The sequence below is a fragment of the Hemibagrus wyckioides genome, linkage group LG13 (genome assembly GCF_019097595.1).
Source record: "Hemibagrus wyckioides isolate EC202008001 linkage group LG13, SWU_Hwy_1.0, whole genome shotgun sequence".
In the NCBI taxonomy this organism is placed as follows: Eukaryota; Metazoa; Chordata; class Actinopteri; order Siluriformes; family Bagridae; genus Hemibagrus; species Hemibagrus wyckioides.
The window spans coordinates 2,902,255-2,921,914 of NC_080722.1; the positions used below are offsets into that span (position 1 = coordinate 2,902,255).

Sequence of the window (19,660 nt, forward strand, 5' to 3'; positions counted from 1 at the left end):
CCAGTGGTTCAGAAAAGCAGCAGAGTGCTCTTAGAGCAAGGAACGCATCCCAGGAGGCTAAAATGGTACTGTATACTGCTTGATCCAAATTTCATTACAAGGCAGGTCAATGGAATGGCAGTTACAGTAGCATTATTAGTTTCACTGTAGTTCTACACATCTCTACATGTGAAATAGACTTGTTAGAGAGATGGAGTTTCTGCATGATGTGTTGAATTATTAATCTTATCAACTGCAGGTTTTATTTTTTTCTTTACTTTTTGTTTATAGATGGCCAATGAAGGAGGAAGCCTGGAGGAGATGATGTTCTTTAACACAAGAAGACAGCCAACTGGAAGATTCCTACATGCTGCCATAGAGAAAAATACCCCACTGCCATTGTGAAATTATTTCCTGTCTGCAGGGAACCATATTCCACTAAAGGCTATGGAAAACATTTCTTTATAATTATTGTAAAAAGTTGTGAGTGAGTTACCTTTTAGAGGAAGAGTTTGTATAAATGTATAAGGTTTACCCAGATCATGTGATGTTAATGATGTTTCCAAAATCAGGAAAAGTTATTTGTTTAAGGCTTGGAAAATGTCTGAATTTGTCATTTTGGGTTAAATTACACTGTGAAATGAATCCTAAGAGTGTGGGGAATTTAGTCAGTGAAATAGAGACAGGAAATAGATACAAAGGGGCCAGGTCATTGGACCTGTTTCGGGTATCTACATGATTTTATACAGTTCCCTGCTGCCACATGATTGGCTGATTAGATAACTGCATGAATGGACAGGTGTTCCTAATAAAGTGGACAGTAAGTGTGTTTATCCTCAGGAGACTCTGTAATGTGGTACACTGAGCCTTGTTTGTGTTTAATAACACTGATTAGTTGAGTTATTTATTGTATTTCTGTAGTTATAAGAAGGACAGTGTTGGTGTTGCAGCAGCTGTGGAGTGACATCACAACAGAATTGGAATCAGGTTCTGTGATGTCATGGAGAAGAAGCAGGTCTTTTTTTCAGCTGCTGAAGATTTGCTCATTTTCTGCTTTAAGGACTCCATTGTTCAGTAGAGGGAGATTTCTGCTGTTAAAACTGAAAGGTGAACTCTGTAAGTACACTGAGCAAACCACAGATTAGAAATACATGAAGACCAGTGTGTGGAGACGGTATCTCTAGAACAGATGTGCTTGATGAATATATCTTTTCTTTACAGACAGTAATGATTGCTACAATTCTCTTAAGGAACAACTTGACGAGACAGGTGAGTGTTAGAGCGTCAGCATCTACCTGTACAGTGTGTGTTGTTTTTGTCAGGATCACGTGGAATAACGTGTCACTTTCTGCTGCAGCTCGGACGTGTTATGAACCAGGAGCGCTGGTGTGTTCCTCTGGCCAGACTTTTACACACCGTCCCCGCTGAGAATGAACGGCGCAAAGCCGTTGTTAAAAAGGAAGTCGATTTCGGTAGGGATTCACTCTAGAGTACAAAGATTTTTATGGAATTAACATGTTGCTACATTCACTGTCCAATTTATTAGGAACACCTGACTGTTGTTTGGTTGTCGAAGCAAGTTTCTGTATTTCAGCAACACGATTATTGTAATTTTATGAACTGGTGTTCCTAATAAAGTGGACTGGATTGAGGTCTCTGATCCTCACAAGCTTGTTTGGTTTTCATCTTCAGGTGTCAGATGTTTCAATGCAGGGAATATCTATGCACCCAGACAATTCGGCCTGGTTGGAAATCAATGGTAAGGGGTGTGTGTGTGTTTGTGTCTGTTTATGTATGTTTGTGTGTGTGTGTGTGATTGTGTTTGTGTGTGTGTGTGTGTGTGATTGTGTTTGTGTGTGTGTGTGTGTGTGTGATTGTGTTTGTGTGTGTGTGTGTGTTTGTGTGTGTGTGATTGTGTTTGTGTGTGTGTGTGTGTGTGTGTGTGTGTTTGTGTGTGTGTGATTGTGTTTGTGTGTGTGTGTGTGTGTGTGATTGTGATTGTGTTTGTGTGTGATTGTTTGTGTGTGCTTGTGTGTGTGTGTGTTTGTGTGTGTATGTGTGTGTGTGTGTGTGTTTATTTTCCTAACTTGATATGTTTGCTCTTTCTGCCAGGTTATTCAAACAAGGGTCAGTCCTAAATAACTCATTGTCTCTGACCTCACGGATCGGCCAGCCATGCTTTCAGGTTTGAAATTTTAAACCCATTAAAAACAACCTACACACCCCATAAACCCCTATAAGCACCTCCCGAATGTCACTAATATAATATGCCACCTGATAGTTAAACATTTTTACTGTCTTTGTAAAAGATTTATATATTCTACAGAAATGAGGCCTCTGTATGAACATCAGAAAATTCAATTTTTCAAACCAGTGCATTATATTTCATACAAAATGCTGCTGCAGGTAAATGAACAGGTTTAGCTTGTGTCTCAGGGAGTTTCTCCTTGCCACTGCTGCCTCTGCCTGGTTTTTAGGGATTAATATAAATATATATTTTATAACTTTTATATTCTGAAATTGTATATTCAGAAAGTACATTCAGAAGATGAGTATAGGACTGTGCACACAAGTCAGTACAAATATTTAGTTAGAGAAAGTATCAGTATCGAACAAATGGCAGCAAAAAACAAAATGGTGGATGGGATATGGAAGAAATCAGATCTGATATCAAATTCTGAATCTTTCAGTAAATGAACTTTGTTCCTTCTGTATTTCCTATTTTCTGGAATGAATTATTGGTGTGATTGCAGTTTAACTGTGTTTCTTATTTTTAAATGTATTTATTCACATTTATTTGGCATAGAAACAGCTACAACATGTTTAAATACATCATTTAGTGAGATTTACTGAGCCTGCATTCTCAAAATCTTCAAAAAGCCACAGATGACCAAACTGTAGAGACGGATATAAAACTAAAAAACACCCGTAACCGTATAAATAACAGTCAACATATCATCTGCTGCTGTTCCACAGAATTGCAAAAGCGTGGTGAAGACATCGTTTGTACGTGAATATTGTACACCTCAAGATGGAAAAGGACCTAATGAGAAGAAGGTACCATTTCCTGGTCCTCTGATGAGGTGAGATTTTAGTACTGATGTTATGAAGCATGTCATCAGGTGGTGTGTGTGTGTGTGTGTGTGTGTGTGATCTGTATAACTCAGTTTTTCCCAACATCTTTTGCAGTGATAAGATACAGAAGGACGACCTGATCAGGTTTATTCAGGGGAAAAGTCAGGAGTGTTTCCAACAGCTGAATGACCCTGATCAACAGACCTTCTATTTCTTCTGGCTGATTATGGAACTCTTCTATAAACGAAATGGAGTAAGTGCTGGATTTCATTATGTGCTACACCTGGGATTGTTTAAGGAGGATAAATGATGATATCCAGAGATGCTGTGTGTTTTAAGAAGTGTGTAAATAAATAAATATTTGTATAGTGGACATATATAAATGAATAGAAATGTTTTTCTTTCTAGAGAGTGATGATGGCTGAAATCGCCCCAGTCATCTTCAAGGGCTACAGGGATGTGAGGAGAAAGGTGAGGGTTTCAGCATCTACCTTTACTGAGTGTGTTGTTCTTGTCAGTATCCTGTGGACTAACGTGACACTTTCTGCTACAGCTCGGATCGGCTAAGGACCTGACAGACTGGTGTATTCCTCTGGCACGTCTTTTATGCTCCAGGGCTACAGAAGAGGAAAAGCGAAAAGCCATTGTTAAAATGGGAGATGATTTCGGTATGGATTCACTCCACAGTACAAGGATTTTTCTAGAATTAACATGTTACTACATTCATTAGCCACTTTATTAGGAAAACCTGAACAGTCATATGGAAGCAGCAGCACAATGTATAAAGTCATGTAGATACAGGTCAAGAGCTTTGATTAATGTTCAGTGCAAACATCAGAATGGAGAAAGAATCTCAGAGACTGTTGCTTGGTTGTTGAAGAAAGTTTCTGTATTTCAGAAACTTGATTTCTGTAATTGTATGAATGAACTGGTGTTCCTAATAAAGTGGACTGGATTAAGATCTCTGATCCTCATGTGCTTTTTCTTTTTCATTTCCAGTTTCCAGAGGATGGGCCTTTGCAGGACACATCTGCTATGTGGTGGCACGCATGGAGCTGGGATTACGTGATACATTTGACCTGATCGGATATAATCTGTACGTTGTGTGTGTGTGTGTGTTGTTTGTGTGTGTTGTTTGTGTGTGTGTTGTTTGTGTGTGTGTTGTTTGTGTGTTTGTGTCTTTTTATGTTCCTAACCTGATATGTTTGCTCTTTGTACCAGGTTACACGTATATCAGTCAGCCCCACAGGATGTGATGGAGAGAACTGAGGTCTATGAGCATGCAATGTCTCTGACCTCAGGGATCGGCCAGCCACACTTCCAGGTTTGAAATTTTCTTCATTTCTTTTCCATGTCAAATTTAACGAGGAACCATGGTTCTGAGAACTAACGGTACTCTGTCTGTCGTAGCCATTCAAGTACCTTTACGCCCTCAAGCTAGCCAAGGACGGACTTTCTGATCAAGCACTCGAGTACTGTGAAGGAATCGCTAAAAGCATCTTCACAATGCCTCGGCACGTCAGCAGCTATTTAATTGAAAACATTATAAAGGTAAGTAAGTCTCTGCACTTAGGCTCACCATCCTCCCTTACTAGTTCTTCTGAATCTTACCCTATTCCTTATCCTTTCTCCGCTTTCCAGTTTCCTACCAATTCAGATATTTCAGATCTTATACATAAGTCTAAGTCTTCTACTTGTTCGCTGGATCCGCTTCCCACTGTTCTGGTCAACGCCTGTCTTCCCTCTCTGATTCCTCTTATTTCTGCCATCATTTGCTCCTCTCTTACTACTGGAATTGTTCCTATCCCACTTAAAACTGCCGCTATTACTCCTATTCTGAAAAAGTCTGTTGCTGATCCTAGTAATTTCAATAATCTCCGCCCTATCTCCAACTTACCTTTTCTTTCAAAAATCCTTGAAAAAATAGTTGCTTCTCAACTTCATTCTCATTTAACTTGTAATAACTTGTATGAACATTTCCAGTCTGGTTTTCGCCCTTTACATAGCACTGAAACTGCCCTTTTAAAAATTACTAATGACCTTCTCATGGCAGCTGATTCTGGTTCAGTCACCATTCTTATCCTTCTTGAGCTAAGTGCGGCCTTTGATACCATTTCTCATACCATCCTTCTTATCTCAATTGGCATTACTAACACCCCCCTTGACTGGTTTAAATCATATCTATCAGAGCGCACGCAGTTCATCAAATTATACTCTTTTAGTTCCAAATCTTCCCCTGTTAACACTGGAGTCCCACAAGGTTCTGTCCTTGGACCTCTTCTTTTCATCATCTACCTTCTTCCTCTTGGCAATATCTTTCGCAAATACAGTATCCTCTTCCACTGTTATGCGGATGACACCCAACTCTATTACTCCAGCGAACCTAATGCTACCCTCCCTCCTTCCTCTCTTCTTGACTGCTTTAATGAACTCAAATCCTGGTTCTCTTCCAACTTCCTCAAACTAAATAGTGGGAAAACTGAATTTCTTTTAATTGGTACTAAATCAACTTTATCTAAAATAAATAGCTTCTCCCTCTCTATTGGCAATTCTGTTGTTTCCCCTTCTACTCAGGTTAAGAGTTTGGGTGTCCTCCTGGACAGTACACTCTCATTTCAATCACATATTAATAACATTACCCAGTCTGCGTATTTCCATCTACATAATATCAACCGTCTTCGTCCTTCCCTTACACAGAATGCTCCTGCTATTCTTGTTCACAATCTTGTTACCTCACGTATTGACTATTGTAACTCCCTTCTTTTTGGTCTCTCTCATAAATCTCTTCTTAAACTTCAACTGGTTCAAAACTCAGCAGCTCGTATCATCACTAAAACTCCTTCATTTCACCACATCACTCCGGTTCTGCAGCAGCTTCACTGGCTTCCGGTCAAGCTTCGCATAGACTTTAAGATTCTTCTTCTCACTTTTAAAGCTATTCATCTTGCCCCTTCTTACTTGTCTGATCTTCTCCATATCCATGTTCCCTCTCGTTCTCTTAGATCTGCCTCTTCTGTTCAACTTTCTGTGCCTTCTGCTCGTCTCGCCACCATGGGGCAGAGGGCTTTCTGTTGCTCTGCTCCCTGGCTCTGGAACTCTTTACCTCCAGACATCCGTAACCTTGACTCTCTGTCTGTCTTTAAATCTAGACTCAAGTCTCACCTGTTTAAGCTTGCTTACTCTTCCTAAATCTTACTTGCCCTCTCACACAGTCTCAGTCTTCTGTATTTTTTTGTTATTGTTGCTTGTTTTTGTCGTATTGTTTCTATGTGCTTTGTTTTGTAACTCATTGTTCGGTATCCTTGGGTGTTGAGAAAGGCGCCTATAAATAAAATGTATTATTATTATTATTAAGATTTATAATTGTGAAAAGGCTCCTGGTTAACAAATGCAAAGTCTTCATCAGTGTTTTACTTTCCCTGTTTGTCTTGTAGCTTTCTCATAATTTGCTTCAAAAGAAGGCAGAAGAAACCGAGTGGCTGCTGACACTTTGCCGGCTGCACAAAGCAGGTCGTGTACCTCGTCCTAACGATTCTGTTGACCCGGAGCAGCCCAGCTCGTCTGAGAAATTCCAAGGTATGTACAGTGTTTTGTAGCCACCAAACTCAATACTCAGCAGCGTTAACTATAGAGAGAGAGGGAGAGAGAGAGAGAGATCTGGATTATTATAGAAGACGTATCTTTAGCTTACTTTCTGATACTTATTTAATTTACTTAAAATTTTCTGTTCAGATTAATGATAATTGTAATATTCCAGATGCTTAAGTTTAAGAAACCAGATTCTGAGACAGGATAGTTTAATAACGACTGTGTGATATAATCTTCATCATCCAACAAAGCTCTGTGTGTGTGTAAAACAGAGTCAGGTTCACGGTACAGTGTAGGAGATCTGTTGTGGAAAAGAATCTTCTGCACCGTCTACGCTGAAACAGATGAGGCAGATAAGAGACCGGTAAGAAGTCTGCACATATACAGTTAATTACCACAAATCATCTTGGTACAAAAATTGTAAAGCATTGACACACTTCCCTGAAATGCAGTCAGGTTCGTTATCTTCATCCATGTCTGTTTTCTGAAGTTTTCATTCACAAGTAATTGTGTTTTGGGAATTTACTACAGTCCCATAACATAACTGAGGCCACTCTATCACCAGAAAAATGACCATCAGAAAATTCTATTGTTCAATTCAGTGCATTATATTTCTTTCAAAATGCTGTTGCAGGTAAATGAAAAGGATCAGCAGGTGTCTCAGGCTTTTCCTTGCCACTGCTTCCTTTGTCTTGTTTGTTAGGGAGAAATATAAAGTGAAATTTTATAATTTCTATAGAGTAATGCCTCACAGATCTGCGTCTCACGATTCAGGGCTTCACTGATCCTCGAAATTTTCATTGGAACCTAACTAATTTGCATCTGCGAATTTTTCACAGACCCAAAAAATCCTGCAAAAGTGTTTACGGCTAATTTTGTGCCCATTTATACATTTTCATGCTTTTTAATGCGAAATTATTTAAGAAAAAATTAGTTTATTAATTTAGTAATATAAATATAAAAGTAATATCAACAAAATATCAATATAGATAAAATAAAATTTTAATTATATTGAACGTCGGCGATTTCACGTACGTACAGTACAGCCATTACTACACGCTATTGGCTGGAAGGGGTGGAAGTAGCCAATCACAGAGCGTTAACAGTTTTACCTAGCTGCTGATTGGCTGGTAGCTAAGATGCTTTGTATTCGTGATGTCGCGGTTCATCTCCCTGCACCTTGTACTCGGTTCAACATGCACATGTATTCCATAAGTGTTAATAAGTAATCTCCTTATTTATTAAATTATTAAATTTTAAATTTTAAAATAAAATATTAAATTTTCCTTGTTTTTTTTTACAGGCGATACTGTACTCTATTTTTACGTCAAACATTTATTTCTTTTTTAAGGGTAGTGTATTAAGCTACCTTTTAAAAATTAAATTAAAGTGTTTTGGGAGCATGATCTGGGTTATATTTAGGGTTTAAACTCTAAAAATAAGCATTTACAGTACATTATTAGCATTTTTTGCGACTCCAACGCACATCTGCGAAACCTCATCATTTGTGATGGGTCCTGGAACGTAACCTTGTGGATGTGTGAGGTATTACTGTATTCTGTAATTGTATATTCCGAACGTACATTCAGAAGATGGGTATATTAGCATAGTAAGCATTGTAAGTCAGTACTAATATTTTGTTGAAGAAAGTATTAGTATCAATCAAATGCTAGCGGTAGACGGGATATGGAGGAAAACAGATCTGATCTCAAATTCTGTAACAAATTGGAGCTGAATTTTGAAAAGGAAATATGATTGACATATATAAATAGATATTATATAGATTTAGATATACAGTGAAACCTTGACTTATGAATGAATCAACTTGCGAGTTTTCCGAGATACGAGCCGTCGCTCGGCCGATTTTTTGCGTTAAGGTGCGAGCCGAGATCTGAGTTACAAGCGAGCGAGCTTACGCCACCTGCCACTTGGTAGCCCAGCGAGCGGTCAGTTCACGTGGTTATCTCTCCAGGTCGTGCGTTGGCGCTGTGTAACGACACTTGCCTCACTCATTTTCCAAACATTTTGAAAGGGAGGAAGAAACATACCTGCTTGGACAGGTTTTTATTGAAATGCCCTGCAAGTGAAAGCGAGGAAAGTGTGGAGAAAAAGGCAAAAGTCAGTGAAGAAGATGATTAAGTGAAGTGAAATTTTTTTTTTTTTAAAGTAGCAATTAAGTTTAGCGATAAAGTGTAGCATAGTGTGCAAGTTAAATTTAGCAATTAATTGTAGCATTAAGTGTGTAGCGAGTAAGTTAAGTTAAGCGATAGAGCACAAAATGAAAAACTCCGCCTATCTCCTCCCACCTCCGCTAGCATCTTCGTCTGATCTTCAACGTAAATACACTTGATAAAACCAGTTTATTTTTTTTACATTCTCTTTTATTATGTATTATCTTTTTTATACATTATTTATTTATAAAGTATGTTTTTCTTGTTTAAAAACACATAACAAAAGAATTGGTGTGGGTTTTGGGGTGCTGGAACGGATTAATAGCATTTCAATTCATTTTAATGGAGAAATTTAATTTGATATACGAGGAAATTGAGTTACAAGCTCGGTCACAGAACGAATTAAACTCGTAAGTCAAGGTATTACTGTAATATATATAAATAGAGACATGACTAGTTTTCCATTTGTTTGTGTTATACTTTACTGTCTAAGTGTTTTTTGTTTGAAACAGTTCAACTGTGAAGGTTAGGCTGAAAACCCAAGCTTAGGTTAAAAAACATGGGATGTAGATTGGTTTTGGCTGATATTCAAGGCTTCAGTTCCCTTTCAAGGAAACTTGATGCTGTGTCATGGCTTGACGCTATGGGAACACTCCTTGCGGAAGTGTGATATCATGCCAATCTATTGGCTAAATAGGTCATGTGATGAAGCAGAGTGTGCCATATGTAACATCTTCATCACATTACTCCAGCTTTTTTATCTTCAGGAACCACTCTGTGTCTGTTGGTGTCAATTGTCTTATTGCCTGTAGGACTGCACGATTCTTGCTAAAATGTGAATCACGATTTTTCTCCATAGGAAATAAGATCACGATTCTCTCACACGATTCTCATTTTATCAACCAAAACATTTATTGCACTCAAGTGAAAAAAGTGCTACACAGGACTTTCAGTTATAATAAAAGTGCTGGACTTAAAAGTAACAAATAATAGTTTCTTTTCCCTATTTTAGATCCCTTAAGGTGAGTAACATAAAAGCTGTAAGCTGTTGAACATAAACAATAGAATATTAACAATAATGATTAAAATAATTAGCACCTGTGCTTTTAGTACACTCCAACTGGCCAAACTTAAACTTAAAGAACTTAAAGGTTCTTGGCCAAGAACACTAACTGATCAACATTTTGAGTGTTTATTGGAGCCATGTCTTTAGCGATGTGATAAGCGATGGCGTTAGTTATGTCTTTGTGCCGCTGGGAACTTGAGGGGTATAGGGAAGCACCGTGTAAAGTCTGAGTTATGGAAGTTTGTGTGGTCTGGCGGCTGGTATTTTTTGGCGTGTTTGACTGATATATCATGTTGGATTGTTGTAAAGTAATCATGTGAATGCCGCATCTGAATACAGGGAAATATCGTACATGCAAGTGAATCGCCGTAATTTAGAAAGAAGATCGCGTTTCTGTGTGAATCGGGATCGTGATTCTTTTTTCGATTAATCGTGCAGCCCTAATTGCCTGAGAAAGAAAATATATAAAGGCTAGGTTCTTTTCTTCTTGATTATGGCTAGCGGTCAGCTCTCGAGGGAGCCGAGGATTGTGTGTATTGTGAGAGATTACTCTTTGCAAGCCCTACTCTCGCTTGGCTGCAATCCAGCCAAGCACGTGAACAATTTGGGTCAAATCCCGCATCTGTTGATGGCTAAGAACCAGCTCCAGAATATGGAGGTTGCAGGTTGTGTTGGTGGAAATGGACCAAGAGATGGGTGAATCCCTTTCTTTAATCTTCTCTGCTTACTCAGTTGTCTCCACTTTGGCCCTGGTAGCTCGCTTTTCGAATTCTCCTGACCTGAACGAGAAATTATTATTCGCTGCATCTTCCTTTGAGGAGCTTGATGTAGGCAATCATGAGCAGGCTGCCACTCAGTTGCTACCCGAAGAAGAACAATCAGTAGCATTCTCTGAGCTGTTGGAGATCGGTTGTATTGGTCTGATGAGCAGGCTAGCATTGTCCATTCTAAACTTGAAGACCTGACTAGGCCATGTGCTACCTCCATGGGGGAAGCTCCCCTTTTTTCCCAACCTCCACACTGGGGTGAAAATCCTGCACTCAAATCACACATTTACATTAGATTTCATTTACATTTCTGCCATTTTAATAGGTCACAGACATACGATACCATCGGCCTAAAAACTTTTTTTTTTTAAATTTACGTATAACATAAAAGAATACATAAAACAAACAGGGAAAATATACTAGTATATAGCTAGATTATTAATTATAGTCAGCTAGTTAGTTTATTTAAATATAGCTAGTTTAAGTGCTTCAGGAAGAGGTAGGTCTTCATCTGTCGTTTGAAGACAGTCAGTGACTCGGCCGTACAGACACCTAGGGATAGTTCATTCCAACATCTCTGTGCCAGAACAGAGAAGAGTCTAGATGTATACCGACCTTGTACCCTGAGAAGTGGTGGGATTAGTCGAGCAGTGCTAGTAGATCGGAGGGAGCAAGGTGCAGTGCAAGGAGTAATAAGAGCTCTGAGGCAAGATGGTGCTGGTCCATTCTTAGCATTGTAGGCAAGCATCAGTGTTTTGAATCAGATGCATGCAGCTACTGGAAGCCAGTGTAGGGAACAAAGCAGTGGAGTGGTGTGAGAGATCTTAGGCAGGTTGAAGTCATGCAGCTGCATTTTGGATCATTTGCAGTGGACGAATTGCACTCAGGGAAGACCTGCCAGTAGAGAGTTGCAGTAGTCCAGTCTTGGTGCTGAACGAGCACTTGAGTAGCCTGTGTGGATTCAAATGGCCAAAACCTTGTGATGTTGTACAGAAGAAACTGACACGAGCATGTGACATTCATAACATGGGAGGAAAAGGACAGTGGATTGCCCATGGTTACCCCAAGGTTGTGAGCAGTGTTCGAAGGGGAGATCATGGAGTTGTTCAGAGAGATCGCAAGATCCTGGGCTGGGGTTAAATCACCTGGGATGACGAGCAGTTCAGTTTTGCTGGGATTGAGTTTCAGCTTATGAGCTGTCATCCAAGATGGAATGTCCGCAAGACATGCTGAGATCCGAGCAGAAGCTGTGGTATATGTGGGAGGGAAGGAGAAGATAAGTTGGGTGTCATTGGCATATCAGTTGTATGAGAACCCATGTGAGGATATAACTTTGCCAATAGAGTGGGTGTAGAGGGAGAAAAAAAGAGGACCAAGTATTGAGCCTTGTGGGACAGCAGTGGAAAGTCTGCGTGGAGCAGATATCAATCCACTCCATGTTACCTGATATGAGCGACCATCCAGGTAGGAAGCAAACCATTCCCATGCTGTTCCATGAATTCCAAGACTCCTGAGGGTGGACAAGAGTCTTGTGGTTTACAGTGTCAAATGCTGCATAATGGCAGTCTCTGTGGAATGTGCTGCTTTGAAGCCAGGCAGGTTGGGATCATGGAGGTTGTTCTGCAAGAGATGGTCAGACAGTTGATTATAAACAATGCAATCAAGAATTTTAGAAAGAAACAAGAGAAGTTATACCGGTCTGTGTTTGCAATTACCCCAATCTTCGCCGATCATTCAGCAGTCATGGACCTCTCACGGGTATGCACAGTTATATGGTGTAGCTTAGAGTTGAAGAGATGCTTGCCAGCTATCTCTCCCCTTCCTCAGCAGCGTGGAGAAATCCCACACTGCTGTCAAAGTCGTGTAGAGCCGCATTGGCTGTCATAGGCACATAGCCTGTATGCAGTGGGCCAAGCCAGTGCAGCCCTGAACTCCATGGCGGTTTTGCAGGTGTACCAGGCTGATCTGCTTAAAGACCTGGACTGCGATGTAAACCCCAAGGCAGTGTTAGAATTTCAGTGAGCCATAGACTTGGGCCTCCTTGACACTCAGCAGATGCCCTATGCCATTCACCATTTAACAGTTGCATTAGTTGCTACAGAGAGGCATCTTTGGCTCAGCCTTTTGGGGAATAAAAGGAATTCTAATCGAGGGCTAGGGTTCAGGGGAGCTTAGGCTCTGGAGTTTTGTCTGCTTATTCCTTTCCGTTAGCCCTGTTAGCCACACCTTGTGTCCTTGTGACACCAGGCTATAGACATGACAGAGATGTACAGAGACTCTGTCTGTACACCTTTGTTCCAGTAGCTCTGTTCCCAGGAGCCTTAGCCAGAAGTGTGCCAGGTCTGAGGTTGCGTTTTGCTGGTGGCTTCACACTGGCTTGCTCGAATCTGGCTTGCAGAGCTGATCTCCCTCCTGGACAGAACTCCCTGGGAGATTCCTGTCAGGAGGGACCTCCTCTCTCAGGTGTGTGTGTGTGTGGGGGGGGGGGGATTCTCCTCCCACTGCCCAGAGATATGTAAACTCTGTGTTTGGTTCCTAAGCGGGACCAGCTTGTAGACTCTGGCAGAGGTTGTGGAGACCATACTGAATGCTAGTGCTCCCTACATGAGGAGGTTGTACCCTACAGAATGGAGGTTATTCTGCTTCTGGTGCAATCAGCACTAGCAGGACCCAGTCCACTGCTCCGTTGGCACAGTGCTGGAATTGCTGCAGACACGCCTTTCTGAGAGTCTAACATCAATGTACCCATCCGTGGGGCCTTCTTGAAAGGAACCCCCGGTCTCTGACTTTTTGCTTGGTCCCAGGTGGCTGACAGACTGTGCCTCTCCTTTTGGGACCTTTCAGTGGTCCTGGAGGGGCTGCTAGAAGACCACTAAGACGTTTATGACCCTGAAAACGGCTATCCTCTTAGCCTTGACATCTGTAAAAGGGTAGGGGACTTGCAGGCACTGTTAGCCACACCTCGTGTCTGGAGTTTGCTCCTTGTATCGTCTAGGCTATTTTGCATCCTAGGGTTGGATACATTCCCAAGTGCCCACTATGGTCTCGCGTCATAGGGCTTCTGTAGTCCACCTTATGGGTAGGCGGAGCAGAAGAGGCTGCACTTATATCTTCTACATCATTATTCCCGAATTTAGTGGTGATGTGAGGGGGAAAAAGCTGAGCTGTGGTTAATGACTGTTATTGATAGTAAATCTGCATCAGCTGAACCAAGAGCTTGGCATGGAATGACAAGTACACTGAAATACACTGATGACTAAGATAAACCATTCAGAGTTTTATAGATTGTTAGTAAAATCCCACAGATGACAAAAAAAACCCAACCCCAACTGTAAAGACGAATATAAATATAAAAAAAACACCTGTAACTGTATAAATAACAATCAACATATAATCTGCTGCTGTTCCATAGAATTGCAAAAGCGAAGCAAAGACATCATTTGAGCATGAAGATTGTACACTTCAGGATGAAAAAGGACTGAATGAGAAGAAGCTACCATTTCATGGCTCTCTGATGAGGTGAGATGAGGCTCCTCTCACAAATTCAGTATTTTAGTACTGATGTTTTGAAACGTGTCATCAGTTGGTGTGTGTGTGTGTGTGTGTGATCTATATAACTAATTTTTTTAAACATCTTTTGCAGTGATAAGATACAGAAGGACGACCTGATCAGGTTTATTCAGGGGAAAAGTCAGGAGTGTTTCCAACAGCTGAATGACCCTGATCAACAGAAATTGTATTTCTTCTGGCTGATTATGGAACTCTTCTATAAACGAAATGGAGTAAGTGCTGGATTTCATTATGTGCTACACCTGGGATTGTTTAAGGAGGATAAATGATGATATCCAGAGATGCTGTGTGTTTTAAGAAGTGTGTAAATAAATAAATATTTGTATAGTGGACATATATAAATGAATAGAAATGTTTTTCTTTCTAGAGAGTGATGATGGCTGAAATCGCCCCAGTCATCTTCAAGGGCTACAGGGATGTGAGGAGAAAGGTGAGGGTTTCAGCATCTACCTTTACTGAGTGTGTTGTTCTTGTCAGTATCCTGTGGACTAACGTGACACTTTCTGCTACAGCTCGGATGTGTTAGGGATCTTGAGGACTGGTGTATTCCTTTGGCGGGTCTTTTATGCTCCGGGGCTACAGAAGAGGAAAAGCGAAAAGCCATTGTTAAAATGGGAGATGATTTCGGTATGGATTCACTCCACAGTACAAGGATTTTTCTAGAATTAACATGTTACTACATTCATTAGCCACTTTATTAGGAAAACCTGAACACTTCTGCATCAGCCAGTCATATGGAAGCAGCAGTACAATGTATATTTATGTATGTGTTGAAGCAAGTTTCTATATTTCAGAAACTTGACTTCTGTAATTGTATGAATGAACTGCTGTTCCTAATAAAGTGGACTGGATTAAGATCTCTGATCCTCATGTACTTTTTGGTTTTCATTTTCAGTTTCTGTAGGATGGACCTTTACAGGACACATCTGCTATGTGGTGGCACGCATGGAGCTGGGATTACGTGATACATTTGACCTGATCGGATATAATCGGTATGTTTTTGTGTGTGTGTGTGTGTGTGTTGTTTGTGTGTGTGTGTGCACGATTGTGTGTTTTTATATTCCTAACTTCATATTTATGTTGTACCAGGTTACGTGCATATCAGTCAGTCCCACAGGACATGATGGAGAGATCTGAGGTCTATGAGCATGCAATGTCTCTGACCTCAGGGATCGGCCAGCCACACTTCCAGGTTTGAAATATTTTTTATCTTTTTTTTTTTTTATGTCAAATTTAATGACGACCCATGGTACTGATAACTAACGGTACTCTGTCTGTCTTAGATGTTCAAGTACTTTCACGCACTCAAGCTAGCAGAGATTGGACTTTCTGATCAAGCACTGGAGTACTGTGAAGGAATCGCTAAAAGCATCTTCACAATGCCTCGGCACACCAGCAGCTCCTTGATTCAAAGTGTTATAAAGGTAAACTAGATTTATAAATAGATTATAATTATAAATAGAAAGATTTATAATTGTGAAAAGGCTCCTGGTTAACAAATGCAAAGTCTTCATCAGTGTTTTACTTTCCCTGTTTGTCTTGTAGCTTTCTTATGATCTGCTTCAAGAGAAGGCACAAGAAACCGAGTGGCTGCTGAAACTTTGCCGGCTGCTCAGAGATGTCCATGTGATTCCTCCTGCTGTTTTTATTAAACTGGAGCCGCCCAGCTCCTCTCAGGAGTTCCAAGGTATGTACAGTGCTGTGTAGATAGCAAACATATAACTCAGCAGAATTAACTACAGAGGTAGAGAGAGATCAGGATGGTACAAAATAATGTCTAGTAGACCACAATTTGTTCCACAGGGTGGTTTATTATAAAGTAAACTATAGCACAGATTTACACATGTATATCCAGATGTAAGTCTTTGGGTAAGAGACAGAAATAACTGGAGCTTAGATAGCTGCAAAGATCAGTTTGATCCAGAGAAACTGGATTGTTGCAAAATCTTTCCCTTATTTCATGATGGGTAATCTGTCACATCTCTGTGATATAATCTTTATCTTCCAACCCTGTGTGTGTGTGTGTGTGTGTGTGTGTGAAACAGAGGAATTAGATTCACGGTACATTGTGGGAGAGCTTTTGGGAAAAGGAGCCCACAGCGCCGTTTATGCTGGAGTGCGTAAGGCAGACGGGAGACAGGTAAGAAGTCTGCACATGTACAGTTAATAACCACAGATCAACTCCATACAGAAATTGTAGAGCATTAACACACTTCCCTGAGATACAGTCAGACTGGACAAATTTAGACAAATTACTACAGTGCCTGAATCAGTGATGTGAGCTGATTGGAAGTGGGAAAATATAGGAAACATAAATGAGGCCTCTGGAAAATGAGCATCAGAAAGTTCTGAAAGTTCAAACCATTGCATTATATTTCATACAAAATGCTGTTATAGGTAAGTGAAAAGGATCAGCCCGTGTCTTAGGGAGTATTTCCTTGCCACTGCTGTCTCCGACTGGCTCGTTAGGAATACAATTATAAAAATAAAATTACATACAGGACAGAAGAAAACAATAAAAAGGCTAAATACCGTTTTATAGGATTAAGTACTAGCTGAATGACTGTAGCTTGTAATTTATCCACAACACACACCAGGGATGTAGAATTCACACATCACAGTTTTTAATGCACTGGAAAGTTTCCACATGCTAGCACCTAAAATGTAAGGAGGGGTGTGTGTAAGGCATCATCCCCTTTGCTGAATCTGTAAAATGTTAATAATGTAAAAGAAATAAGATTTCTTAGAGGATTTGGTGGTTCTGCCCTTAGATATTTCTCATAACAGATCTTCACAAGACACACGTTCCAGTTGAAGAGTTTACACTCCCTTGATTCTAAAGTACTGTGTGTTGTTGGACAATCAACAACTGTTTTTATGTGTTGGGATAGTGTTCATGAGTCCCTTGTTTGTCCTGAGCAGTAAAACTGCCCACATTTCTTTAGAAAAATCCTTCAGGTCCTGAACATTCTTTGCTTTTCCAGCATCTTCTGCATATTTTACCAACAACTGAGAGGACAACTGAGAGACTCGTACACAACTATTACAATATGTGCAAACGGTCACTGATGCTCAAGAAGGCAGCACAATACATTACGAGCCAAGGGGTGTAAACTTTGGAACAGGAGGATCGTTTTAAATTGTTATTGAACTAATTTGTTTTGTCTTTGTGAACAGGTTGCCTTGAAATATGTGACCAAAAAGGTCAAAGAGTCATTCGTAAGTACCCTTACTTTACTACTGAGATTCTGTAGAGATGCAATAAAGTGTAAATCACCATCATGTTATAGAGCAGATCTAGACCAATATGGTACTTCCATGTATTTATTACTGTGAACATCATTAAAGATTGAGATTTCTGAATCCTCCATAATTAGTATCAGAGGAAGACTGTTAATCGTTGTACCGACATTGTAATCTCTGCTTATCACAGTTTAACCATATTCACTCCAAACCCATGCTAACTATGTCTGTTTGTAATTTTAGCCTGGAACAAAGCCTCGGGAGGTGGAGTTAATGGAGATAGTGTCCAAGCAGCCTCGCTGTGAGAATGTGGTGGAGCTGCTGGAATGTCTCGATGTGTCCACTTCTTTTGTCTTGGTGCTGGAGCGACCCAGCCCCTGCATAGACCTCCAGACGTTCTGCAGAATGCAGAGAAATAATCGTCTCTCGGAAGATGTGGCTCGAGAGATCATGCGGCAGGTGGTTCAAGCTGTTGGTCACTGCATTGCCCATGGAGTTTTCCATGGCGACATCCATTCCAAGAATATTCTGGTGAATCCGGACACGCTGGAAGTGAAGTTGATAGACTTTGGCTACAGCGATTTGGTGTCAAAAGGCGGCAGGACGGGTCAGTTCAGAAAAGATATAGGATACATTCAAAGCCAGTACACTGGAGGTTATTTCTGTCATGTGACCGCTCTTTTTTTTCTATTTAGGATATATTTCTTGCATCTGGAGTCTGGGTTTAATCCTGGCTCAAATGATCATTGGAAACGTTCACGTTGCATCTTCAAATCAGTTGCTTGAGAAGTGTTCACAGTTTGTTTCTCCAGGTGAGCAAATCCTTTCATTTTTGCATTTCAGAAGCATCACATTTTGACCTGTAGAATAAAGTTGTAACATTTAGCTTCGTAATATGTTAATTAATATTATTTTTATTTCAATCTCTGTCTCGTTACTGCCAACACAGAGTGCTGCCAGCTGTTATCAATGTGTCTGAAAAACCCCATGGAGACTCCAGCGTTCGATGAAATCCCGAACCACAGCTGGTTTAGACAGAAACCGTCCAGGTAAGAGAGTTAGAACAGAACAGACTTCATTACACTTAGTTAAGACACACTATAATAGTCTAGACTACAGATATCAACACTGAGGTCTCTTACAGATTTATATTATTTTGTTATTTATATTTTGGAGTTATATTAAGAACACATCATTATATCAAAGTCTAAAATTAGATCATACTGATTGTTTCTAGTCTATTTTTATATCTAACTTTTATTGTTTGTTTTAGTTCACAGGCTCCTGAAGACCCTGGATCTTCTAACTGATCCAAAAATATCCTTTTAAAAAAAATTAAAATAAAAGTGCTTAATCCCGCCCCAGACCCACCTCCACATGCTCCCACCGCTCGACTCCATCAGACCTTCTTGCGTGTCTTGGTCAGTAGCCCCCTGCAGTAACGGTGCGATCCAGCTGATTAACAGAAGCTGACGCTCTGCCTGCTTCAAACTTTAAAAGCTCCCAGAAAGCATCACTGGCATCCACACAAGGCCTCAGTGCTCCACTGTAGAAGCACAAGGTCATGCTGTTGTGTGTTTCTCAGGAAACACAATTGCACATCACTCCTGCCACTGTGATGGGCCAAACAGATGTTTGCTTCTGGGGTCGTTTAGGCGTCACCTCAGCTAGTCTAATGGAAAACCACTGGACTGTGTCTTTAGGCAGCAGCAGATTTGTTGGGTATCAGAGCCACCACTGGTCCTATTTGACCTCATAGCCTACAGCCGTAGAAGATTATTGATTTATAATCACATTCTCTGGTGGCACCCAGATGAGGATGGGTTTCCTTTTGAGTCTGGTTCCTCACGAGGTTTCTTCCTCATGTAGTTTCAGGGAGTTTTTCCTCGCCACTGTCGCCACTGGCTTGCTCATTAGGGATCTGAATCTATAAACTGCTGCTGCTGCTAAAATGAAAGAAATGGGCTTTCTGCTGGATTCTGAGCTCCGACATCACGACAGTCTTAAGCATTACTTGGATAGTTACATGGGAGGTGCATACACGGGGCGGATTATAAATAAAATACATTTAAATAAATAAAATACAAAGTTTGAATTTCAATTCTATTAAAAAAAGATAAAAAATAAAAAATGTTTAAAAATGTTAACAGGAACATTGTGAGCTTCATTTATCCTTTATTTTTTCTGCTCTAGTCACATGG

General features: G+C 40.3%; 2 protein-coding genes across 2 annotated transcripts; both read left to right on the plus strand.

The window, feature by feature from the left end:
• Positions 1–277: 277 nt before the first annotated feature.
• On the plus strand, positions 278–14,708 carry LOC131363609 (uncharacterized). The gene is made up of 18 exons (XM_058406325.1): positions 278–1,095; positions 1,201–1,248; positions 1,337–1,451; positions 1,672–1,738; positions 2,092–2,164; positions 2,956–3,062; positions 3,169–3,307; positions 3,463–3,525; positions 3,608–3,722; positions 4,054–4,150; positions 4,276–4,378; positions 4,465–4,605; positions 6,489–6,630; positions 6,915–7,006; positions 14,059–14,165; positions 14,290–14,428; positions 14,584–14,646; positions 14,694–14,708. The coding sequence occupies exons 2-18, from the start codon at positions 1,207–1,209 to the stop codon at positions 14,706–14,708; spliced, it is 1,620 nt and encodes a 539-aa protein (XP_058262308.1). The 5' UTR covers positions 278–1,095; positions 1,201–1,206.
• A 791-nt stretch (positions 14,709–15,499) lies between these two features.
• Positions 15,500–19,660, plus strand: LOC131363610 (serine/threonine-protein kinase pim-1-like). Its single transcript, XM_058406326.1, has 8 exons — positions 15,500–15,640; positions 15,762–15,903; positions 16,262–16,356; positions 17,394–17,435; positions 17,703–18,066; positions 18,155–18,271; positions 18,409–18,508; positions 18,733–19,660. Exons 1-8 carry the CDS (start codon positions 15,500–15,502, stop codon positions 18,767–18,769), a joined length of 1,038 nt encoding a protein of 345 aa, XP_058262309.1. The 3' UTR covers positions 18,770–19,660.